The following is a 10,799-nucleotide window of genomic DNA, read 5'->3' on the forward strand; positions in this document are numbered from 1 at the left end:
TGTCCTAAGACCATTACTGGATAAAGTGGGCACGTCTATGACAGGAAGACATGGATATATACAATCAACGGGATATATGAGCCAATCAGTTTGCAGAATAAGGGTAAGGAAAATACGTTGCCCAATAGAACGTGGCCCACTGGGAGGGGCTTGGTCTGGCCAATAGGGATGCTTTATACTACAGCGGGTCAACCCACGTCCATGGAATCATCCTTTGTGGTTTTCTGCCGGGCGCCATTTTGATTGAAGTAATGTGAAAGGGGCTCGTGAGCGACACTTTGTTAGATATTTTTCTCAATTTAAACTAATTTCTGTTTGAATCGACTGACGTTTGAACGACATTAAGTCATTTAGGTAGACCGAAAATGGCGACGGGCGCAAACGCAACTCCTTTAGGGAAGTTGCACCCCAGTATTGGCGCTAAACGAGGGTTTGACGCTGGGCCTGGTGCGGGCAACGGCTTGATGCCTACACCGGGACCGCCTGCATCCTTTCCCTCGCTGCAAGGTTTCCAGCCCGCCATGCCAACCGCATCTTTTCCGTCACATCAGTTCAATCCAGCGACGAATTTTTCCACCCAGGTTCAACAACCTGCTGCGGGGGGCGGACTGGCCAAACCAGGTAAGTTAACCAAACGTCCGCTAACGTTACCCTGCGAGCAGTTGATGCGGCATGCCAGCTAATGTGGCTAAGAAACCCGGGTTAAAGGCCCCGCATCGAAACCTGGCACGAAATGGCAGCCCAGCTAAGGCTATGTACGTGTATGTGTATTAACGTAGCTCGTTTAGGTTTGCAACGACCGGTGTTAATATTACCGCTTCTAGTGTTTGAATTCGAAGCTAAAAAGCTAATATTGGACTGTTTAACGGAGACATATCTAACGGCAGACAGGCATTACTGCACCATGAAGGTTAGCCTGCCTCGCCATGTTAAGTTTAGTTATTGACAGACTATCACGTCGAATTCATTTTACACGGAGTTAACTTACGCTAGTTACGTTAAGCCATATGAAGGGCTGCGTAATATCGACACAGCTGCTTTGTTGAACCGTAAGGACTCTGTGTTCACGGTTTAGCAGCCAATATTTATGCTACGAGCACCCGGTGGTGCTTTGTTAAGCACGCCGAGTTGCGGGTCGTTGCCTCTCACCGTGTCCTCTTATCTCCACCGATAAGGAAGGTCACGCAGGGCAGCGCTTCACCCGCGCTCATCACGTTACGCATCGAGCCTAAAGTGGATAATGTCTCCGTTTCTCTCAGTAGATTTTGGTCAGAAGAAACAAAGGAAGAAGAGTCGCTGGAGCAGCGAGACGCCTGATCAGAAGACCGTCATACCGGGCATGCCCACTGTCATTCCCCCTGGACTGACCCGGGATCAGGAGCGAGCTTATATAGGTAAATTTCCAATCAACATCTCTTGATAATTAAGGCTGCCATGTACATTGTAAATGCAGTTTTGTTTTGTAGTGCCTCATCTGTTTGAGGTTCTAGTTTCCTTACATGGTGCTTACCAGTATTAATGTTAAACTTATGTCCTGTTTGCTGAATTCCCAACAGTTAGAGCTCTCTAGAGGCACCCACAAGACTCATTACTGACTTAAAAACAATCCATTACATTTCCAATGGATTCCACAGTGACATTGCTGTGTTACACAAAAAGGCGGGATGTCTAACCTAGCTCCAACTGTTGAGACAACAATCATTTTAATTAGCAATGATCATAACATGATGATGTTAATTAATTAAGGTGTTAATTAAGGTTATTTCTCTTCATTGGAAGTAAAGTGGTTCTGCTGTGGCAAGTGTTTCTGTGGTCTGACAGTTTGCATACCACTGGGCAGCCATTAACAAGTGGAGTCAAAAAAAAAGCCACTGCTTGCTGCTATCTGTCCTGAGCTGCAGGTCACTGTCTTGCTTGATCCCGTCCACATCATCAGTATTGTTCTTGTGCATGGAGGCGTTCCCCCATAATGTCCTAATACGCTAAAGTGTGCTTTTGTTTCAATTGGTCTAAGTGTGAGCAATGCTGCTTCAATGGCAAGTCAATTTAACATGTTTTAATAACTCAACCAGCTGGTTCAGCATACACCGTTTGTTGCTGTGTTCTTAGTTTGGCCTGATTTAAAAAAAAAAAAAAAAAAGATCCTCAAGCAAAGTGTTTTAACCACAAATGCCTTCCAGCAGCAGTGTAGCACACCCTGCCTTCACAGGCCCTCAACGGGGTATCCTCAAGCAAACAAGCCCCTCTGTCAATAACTGACATCGTTATTGATGTTGTTCACTCATTGGTAATGGTTGTTGTTCTTTGGTATGTAAACGTTCATCTGTGCCCACCTTCCGTTGTCACACTTATCGTTTCCTTTGCTCATTCAGTAGATCCCCTAAAACAATCCACGGGAAGCGTTTTAAGATGAAATTTCTGTGAAGCACAGTTCACGGGGCCTGTATTCATCTCAATAATCCAGAGTAATGGTTTCAGTGAGCAGTGAATCTCTGTGTTTGGGGGGTATTTCATTACAATGTTCATAATGTGCATGGGATGACTGATTTATTTATTTTGTCATTGCCTTCTAAATGTAATAATTGTGTATGTCACTGCAGCCCCTCAGTGTTAGATCTGTGGAGTGCTAAGAGTGACTGTGGTCACTTCTTTTTGTTATTACTGAAACATGCAAAACAAATAGACCAATCAGTGATTTTTAGACCTGATGTGTCCTTTAAATGCCGAAGCCGTTAAACACAATGAGCGGCAGCAAGTGAAGCCTCATCTTCACGCAAGAAAACCACGACTCAGGTTCAAAAAGTTTGGCAGGCATTTTTAGGAATCATGGTCTAGACATTTACTGATATGTTTCCATGTTTAATCACTGACTGAGAAAAGTTCAGGCCTGTTTCTGCTAATGTAAATGACCCCTAGATAATATTCATATTGGGTAACGTGTTCTCTGATGTCCTCAGATATGATTAAGTGGTTTCATGCTTTAGAGTCTTATGAGATTGATTTGACCTCCTTTTTAAATTTTTTTGATTTAACAGACTCACCATTTGTCTTTACCTCAGTAATGTATGAGACAGAGCTCGAATGTGTGGAGCGTTGTCTCTCTGATGTTGTTGTGGTAACCACATTTCTCTCCATCCTTGTTTTTCTTTCCTAACCTGAATTCTTCCAGTCCAACTGCAGATTGAAGACCTGACTCGTAAACTGCGTACAGGAGACCTGGGAATCCCTGTTAACCCTGAGGACAGGTCGGAAAAAGATTAAACCCATGAACAGTAACACTTTCTCTACCTTCTTGACTTTTTGGAAGACAAATGTTGATTTTCAGTATATTTGTTGGTTTTTAGCCAAAATGTCAGATTGCATTAGCGTTAGCTGGCAGACGTAGCATCTAGTTAGCTATCTCTTAAGTGACTAAAATGTTTTTCATACTGTCAAAGTCTAGTGTTAGAGGAGAACTGATCCACACTCATATTTAAAGCTCTCAGAGAATACTCATCATTCATCACCAGTAAACAGATGTGAATGTTTTCTATTTATGTGTAGCCTGTTTTCAGTTGCTAATGGTACATTTTTAGAAGTAGGTTTACTGAAAAATTGCAGCAAAAACGGGTAGACAGAATAACATTAACTCTAAAGTGTACAGTGGAGTGCAAGAACTTTCACCCCATTAATTAAAACTACGTGTTTCGACCATCTCTAGTACCAAAGCTGTTTTTGAAAATTGGATATATGCACATTTTTACCCAAGATGATGAAACAGTTAGATTGAAATCAAAACATATTCTATTAACCTTTTTTTATTTTCTATTCAGTTTTCATTTTTAAAAGAAGGTATTTAATGAGTGCGATTGGCCCAAGTCAGACTTTTGAACAAGTAGTTGCCAGTTTATTAAAAAAAAATAATCTTGGTCTTGACAGGTCTTGACTGAAACTGTAAAAAGGAGCTTTCAGTCAAACCTCATGGTCTTCCTCAGAGGAGAAAGTTGTGCTCCATCCCTGATTTTGCCAAACAGATATATAACGGCTAATATGATCTGTTTCATAATGATATAGTAAAAAAAAATATATCTTGGGTAAAATGACAAATAATTGAATTTAAAATTAATTTAATTGGAGATGGTGTCCAAAGTGAGAGGCGGCAGGGGTATGAATGCTTGGGCAACCCACTGTATATAGGCCAGTTTAGATTCATTTCAGCCAGTTAAGTTTAGCAAGTAACTACAGGCATAACTGTCTCGAATATTTCCATATTTTTTTTATTGGATTATTTTTCATTGGACTCGACAGTTAAGTAAAGTTCCTTCAGATTTAGCCTGTTAGCATTTATGTACCACGTTTCTCCACTGCTTGTTTTGTGTGTCTGTTTTAGAGTGCTGTGTATGAATCCATACAGTATATGATGCATAATGTATAAAGGTTTTCTTCTGAAACAGGTTTGATCGATGCACCTTACTCTAAATGATTTTTAAGCATTGATTGTTAAATAGTCAGTGCTGAAGCTTTTAAAGTTGGAATAGTTCAGATGAATTGGCTCTTTTGAAAAGATTCACACAACTCCCATCAGTTGATACTGCCTTGCCTGCCTTTTTTTACTTCCTGGATATTCTCTAACTTTTTGCCCGTGATGCCTGAGCTCATGGCGTGTAGCCTGCATCCTAACGTACCAGTGATTCATAGGTTTTGTCCTGGACTTGACAAATAATTTGTCGCTGGTCATCTCTGGTTTTCCCGTAATGTGGCTTTGAATATTTCCACCCAGGGGAAAGGGGGGAGTGTTCCAGTTTTCCCTCTGGACTCTTGAGGTCTGGAAGAAAACCTCCAGAATTGTACGTGTTCTGGAAAAGCAGTGGCCAGCTTATAACATAGTTTCCATAAGGATCTGTTCCCGCAGGAAGTGGCTTGCTCTCAAGAGTGTGTGAAGTTGACCTTTACTAGCTAGCGTCCCTGTCGTCTGTACACTGTATAGAGTTTCTTTTTATAATCAGACATTTCCACAGCAACTTAAAAAGTTGATTGCAGAGCTGCAGCACTCTTATAAATCACTCCCCGATCTAATGTGACAGAACCAACTGGGGGTGTTTCAGGTTGTCACCGTTGGAAGTTTGAAGCATAAAAGGAAAAACCTATTTTTTCTCTCACTCTTCACATCACATGGACACAAATGTGGCTCTCTGATGGGAGAGCATAGGAAAAGGTGGATATCTAATCTTAATTCCTTTTCTCTAACCCAAATTACCCCACATCAACCTAACCCTTTTTCAAGCACAGAACCTCCTTAACGCAGCAACACAGGTTTTCAGCATCCAAGGGGAGGTATGGACCTCTTCCGCCACGTCAACACCAAGCAACTCTCAAAGCCAGCGTTTCTGCTTAGGATTGCAAATTTTGCTTTGGTTTCTTTTTCTTACCTCCAACTTTCCTTTCTTGTAGGCCAACAATCCTGTATGCAGGTTTAGTTGTGGCCATGTATTTGTTTTTTTCTTTGTGGTTGATGCCCCTCCAGTGTATTGGGTTAATTACCACTATACAGCTTTGGTTGCCCCCTTTTTACCCTGAATTGTATAAAAGAATGGACTCTAGCCATTGGTGTGTCAGTGCAGAGGTCCTTCATCATTTTCTTTTCTTTTTGAGTTTGCTCTTGCACTGGCCATGAGTCACATAGTCTGAGAATTCTCTCAGTAGATCCAAATTTCCAAAATATAATCTCATTGTTTCTAAGACATGTCAGTACCCATTGATTCAAAAAAGATTTGAAACTCTTCAAGTCATAGTTAGCTGTAGGGAGCCTGTGTGATTGTTACTGGCAGAGCTCCACTTCCTGAAAGGTATCCATGATGTTTGTCTTGTGTTTTGTCTGCCATTTTCAGGTCTCCCTCTCCAGAGCCCATCTACAACAGCGAGGGCAAGAGGCTAAACACCCGTGAGTATCGCACGCGGAAGAAGATTGAGGAGGAGCGTCACTCCCTCATCACCGAGATGGTTGGACTCAACCCTGACTTCAAGCCTCCTGCAGACTATAAGTATGATTTCTTTGTGATTTGTTTTCAGGGAAACAGCAGGGATTTCAGGGATTCAGCAATATGTAGATATCTGCATTTGTTCCTTCTACTGCAGCTTTTCAATGAACACAAGAAATACTGTACACAAACCAAGCAACGTTGTTAAAAGTTCTGATTGTGGGAACCAAACTGGTTCTGCAGTGGAAAAGGGCTAATGGATGTTGATCTTAAGAACTATATGTTGTGCTAATGATGAGTGGTTAATTTGTCTTTGTTTCCTCTAGACCTCCAGCCACCAGAGTCAATGACAAAGTCATGATCCCTCAAGATGAATACCCTGAAATTAACTTTGTTGGTCTGCTAATTGGACCTCGGTAGGTTGGACTTAATAATACTGTTGTGTTGTACTGTATGCTTTACATATTTCTATAAGCCAGTGAGTTTCCAGTCTGTACAGTTAAAGGAGATTTGTAGTTCTCACTTTCTTTCTCTTTGGTTTTTCCAGTGGTAACACACTGAAGAACATTGAGAAGGAGTGCTGTGCCAAGATCATGATCCGGGGTAAAGGTTCTGTGAAAGAGGGGAAGGTGGGCCGAAAGGATGGACAGATGCTGCCAGGGGAAGATGAGCCTCTGCACGCCCTGGTCACCGCCAACACGATGGAGAACGTTAAGAAAGCTGTGGAGCAGGTAAGATCACCTCACCTGTCCTGATGCTGCTCCTGTTAGGCGTTAGTCTTCGCCCAGCTCTTAACACCTGATTTGAAGTTGTGTTTTTAATGGTGAGAAATGTTTGTCCACAGATCCGCAACATTCTGAAGCAAGGCATTGAGACACCTGAGGATCAGAATGACCTACGGAAGATGCAGCTGAGGGAGCTGGCCAGACTTAACGGCACACTAAGGGAAGACGACAACAGGTAGGGCTGCTCGATTATGGGAAAAAATCAATATCACAATTATTTTGGTCAATATTGAAATCACGATTATTCAAACGATTAATTTTGAGTTTCACAATGCATTTATTCAGCATCTCTCTCTCTCTCTCTCTCTCTCTCTCTCTCTCTCTCTCTCTCTCTCTCAAAAAACACTTTGTTATTGATTCTTTATGCAAAATATTCAAATTGAAAATACATTTTGGCTACAAATATGTACTTTACAGCTGTTTTGCAATGTATAAAGCATTAAATCAATAAAATAAATATACTTTATAGAACATTAAATAAGGCATAGAAAAACATAAATGTATCCAAAATAAACTATGGATCCAGCTGCTCTGCAAATTCTCTGTATTTATAGAACAAAATAAATATAATAATAAGCATAAGCATCAATAAGCAATAAGCATCTTCTTGAAACCCTCACCCTCGACTGTATTAATGGGTTGCATATCTTTAGCTAAGAAATATCCAATGGCAGCTGTTGGGCCCCGTTTACACGTACACAGGTATTTTAAAAAACAGAGGCATTTCCCTTCGTTTGTACCGATCTTTTACACACAAACGGTGAATTCACCTCTGAAAATGAATCGAGTTTTAGGCAGCTGATGCACCAAAAGTGCGACCAATGTTTACCTTTTTGTTATGACTATGATCATAGAAGCAAGCCGCCCATAGGCTTGGCGTAGTTATGATGGCGCTCCATGGCATATTTATGCGGGTTGATGTAAACGAAAACTTTTTTGAAAACGATGCTATGTGCATGATGTTATTTTGGAAAACGGAGGGAGGGAAATATTTGTTTCTCAACATACCCGGCTATGTGTAAACGTAGCCTAATGTCTTGTGCCTCTCCGAACTTGTCGGATAAGGAGTCGCATTAAACAATGTGTCTGTGATCGATGACTGAGTTTGCATTGACGTCTTGCTGGTTGTGGCACTGGCTTTGTCTTTTTGTTTCTTTATTAGTTCGTCGTGAGTGACTTTGTGCTTTTGTTTGAGATGGTTGAATAAATTTGTAGTGTTACCAAGAGGAGCAGCTATTACCCTGTAGCAAATCTTGCACATGATGTGTGATTTATGTGCTGTGAGCGCAGCTGAAGACTGAATGTGTTTGTCTCTGTAGGATCCTTCGTCCTTGGCAGAACGCTGAGCCACGCAGCATCACCAATACCACCCTCTGTACCAAGTGTGGTGGGGCAGGCCACATCTCCTCTGACTGCAAGTACACCAGGTGATGTTCAGCTGACTGCTTCACAAGTTTTCATTTGTTGGCGCATGTTCTGAATGTTTTAGTAACATTGGTTAATGTCTTGTGTAGCTCCTTTGCTGCCCACAGAGCGACAGGAGGCGAGCCTCCTCAGTCTGCACAGGACAAGGCTCGTATGGACAAGGAGTATCTGTCCCTCATGGCTGAGCTCGGGGAGGCTCCGGTCCCCACCTCTGGTGGACACACCAGCACTCAGGGAGGAGCGCCTCGGACCGCAGGACCCAACAGCAACAACCAGCCACCGCCGGTTAGTTGGCAACACACGATAACTCAACAGACTCCTGTTGGTTTGTAACACGTTAAGTGACCGCTGAATGTTTGTGTGCTGCAGAACCGGCCTCCGTGGATGAGCTCTGGTCCCACCGAGAACAGAAACTTCCATGGCATGCATGGAGGGCCCGGTGGCCATGGAGGACCCCACAACTTCCCTCCACCCATGCCCAACATGGGAGGCCCCCCTATGCCCCCCAACCCCAACGGCTTGCCTCCCCCCTGGATGCAGCCCCCTCCTCCTCCCATGGGTCAGGGTCCAGGACCTCACGGACACCCCATGGGTAAGAGTTTTTTTAATGATCACTGGACCCTCAGCTGTGGTCCAAACAGAACAGACTGTCATCAGAACTGAACTGCAGAACCAAACATTTGATTTTTGTTTCCTTGTAGGTCTGCTGCCACCTCCAATGGGCATGATGCCGCCCCCGCCTCCTCCCCCCAGCAACCAGCCACCTCCTCCCCCTTCTGGACCTCTGCCACCATGGCAACAGCAGGCTCCACCTCCCCCTCCAACCAGCAGCATGGCAACCAGTACACCACTACCTTGGCAACAGAGTAAGACCTAAATCTGAAACTATTCTGTCATTCAGTACTCACTCCACTGGAAGTTGTGTGTAGAGGACAATGTGTCACATGATTCAAACAGATTTAGATACTACTTTGCCTTTTTTGCTTTTTACATTGCATTGTGGGATATCAAATCCTCTGTACTGGCTGTAATCAACCGTCAGGATAACTTTAACTTTGACTATCATGTTAGTCATGATCGTTCTGTGTGTGATGTTTTACTGACAGTAAAGAGTTAACCTTCAGCTGCCCTCCCTCCCTTGCAGATACCACCACCACGTCCAGTCCTGGCACCGGCACCCTGCCTCCATGGCAACAGCCCCAGCAGCCTGCAGCTTCCGGAGCCCAACCCCCACCGCCCATGGGTACTCCATCTATGGTGCCGCCTCCCCCCGGTGTCCAGCCCCCGTTGCCCCCAGGCGCACCCCCACCTCCCCCCTCCACCACCTCCAGGCTCCACTGGCATGATGTATGCCCCACCGCCACCCCCGCCACCTATGGACCCTTCCAACTTTGTCACCATGATGGGGATGGGGGTACCGGGTATGCCCCCCTTCGGCTTGCCTCCTGCACCCCCACCTCCTCCACCCCAGAATTAACCCTGCCACAGAAGAATCGTCCTCCCATGAATTCCCCCCTCAGCACATCGTTGTGTGCTCACAGAAAGAATATAACCAGTGCTTTATTTTTTATTGATCCTTGATATTGTGAAGACATCTGAAGGCTGTGTTGGTTCAATTTGTAAAGTTATGTAACTTAATTAGTTCTTTTTCCTGTTTTTAAAGTTTGTTAACACAGAGCTTCTTGTGTGCATACAAACACTGATCTCAGACACACACACACACTTCTGTTCTGCATTGCAGCCGTAGTTTGTCACGTTACTTGTATACCAAATAAACTGCTCAAATATCCACATGTTTAATTTCTGCTCAACAGTTATTGCTTCAAATCCAAACAATGAACTATTATTGGGTTTAATATATTGAAATTCAATCTGCATGACTCACTCACTCACAAACTGATGCTCCTGTCATGTTCTCCACATGGGCTTAGAGTTAAATAAGACTAATATTTTTGTAATAACAAGATGTGAAGTGTTTCTTAGTTCTGTCAGAAACCCTTTTTGTAGTACTGTCTCAGATTGTTTTCCAGAAATTCCCAGGGTTTTTATTTGTTTTTTAAATTCTGTTACTTGCCTGCGTCTCAGTAATGACATAGTTACTCTTACTGGACTGCTGAGAATCTGACGTGTCCTTGTTTTTCTGCATCTCTCTGCTCTGATACTGTGTGCAGTGTTTGTGTTGCTTTTTGCAAGGACAGATCTGTCCCTCGAGTTATTGGAGGAAAAACTGTTAGTTTTACTGTCTGTTTCTGGAATCGGTCCGTTGTGTTATGGCACTAGCCTGAGTGAATAGCTGTTGAAATCTTGCTTGGTTTAACATTAAACTGATCCATTTCACCTTTCTGTCCTCGCGTCCTGACTCCTTTCTCTCATCGTATGTGGAGAGCCTTTGTGTCAGAGTGCTTGCCAAGTTTTTTTTTTTCTTTTTCTTTTCTTGTGCAGGCAGAGCTGGCTAGCTGCCTCTTTCCCATTACATAACCTGGTTTTGTAAAGGACCCTCTCCATCCTCTCTCAAAACCTCCATCTTCACCAGTGAAACAGTTTGAAGTTGTAGATCTCCATCTTCTCACCACATTACCTTATATGGAACTCTACAGACTGACAGTGAAGTGATCTTGAACTGAAGATTCCT

General features: G+C 43.3%; 1 protein-coding gene across 1 annotated transcript; it reads left to right on the forward strand.

Annotated features, from left to right (window-relative positions):
- Positions 1-203: 203 nt before the first annotated feature.
- sf1 (splicing factor 1) lies at positions 204-10,510 on the forward strand. Its single transcript, XM_027287908.1, is given in 13 exon segments — positions 204-621; positions 1,260-1,394; positions 3,170-3,245; positions 5,868-6,020; positions 6,284-6,373; positions 6,505-6,688; positions 6,802-6,917; positions 8,062-8,169; positions 8,257-8,452; positions 8,537-8,759; positions 8,869-9,033; positions 9,312-9,478; positions 9,480-10,510. Coding segments are annotated over 13 exon segments (2,034 nt in total). The 5' UTR covers positions 204-365; the 3' UTR covers positions 9,645-10,510.
- Positions 10,511-10,799: the final 289 nt, after the last annotated feature.

The sequence above is a fragment of the Larimichthys crocea genome, chromosome XIV, assembly GCF_000972845.2.
Source record: "Larimichthys crocea isolate SSNF chromosome XIV, L_crocea_2.0, whole genome shotgun sequence".
In the NCBI taxonomy this organism is placed as follows: Eukaryota; Metazoa; Chordata; class Actinopteri; family Sciaenidae; genus Larimichthys; species Larimichthys crocea.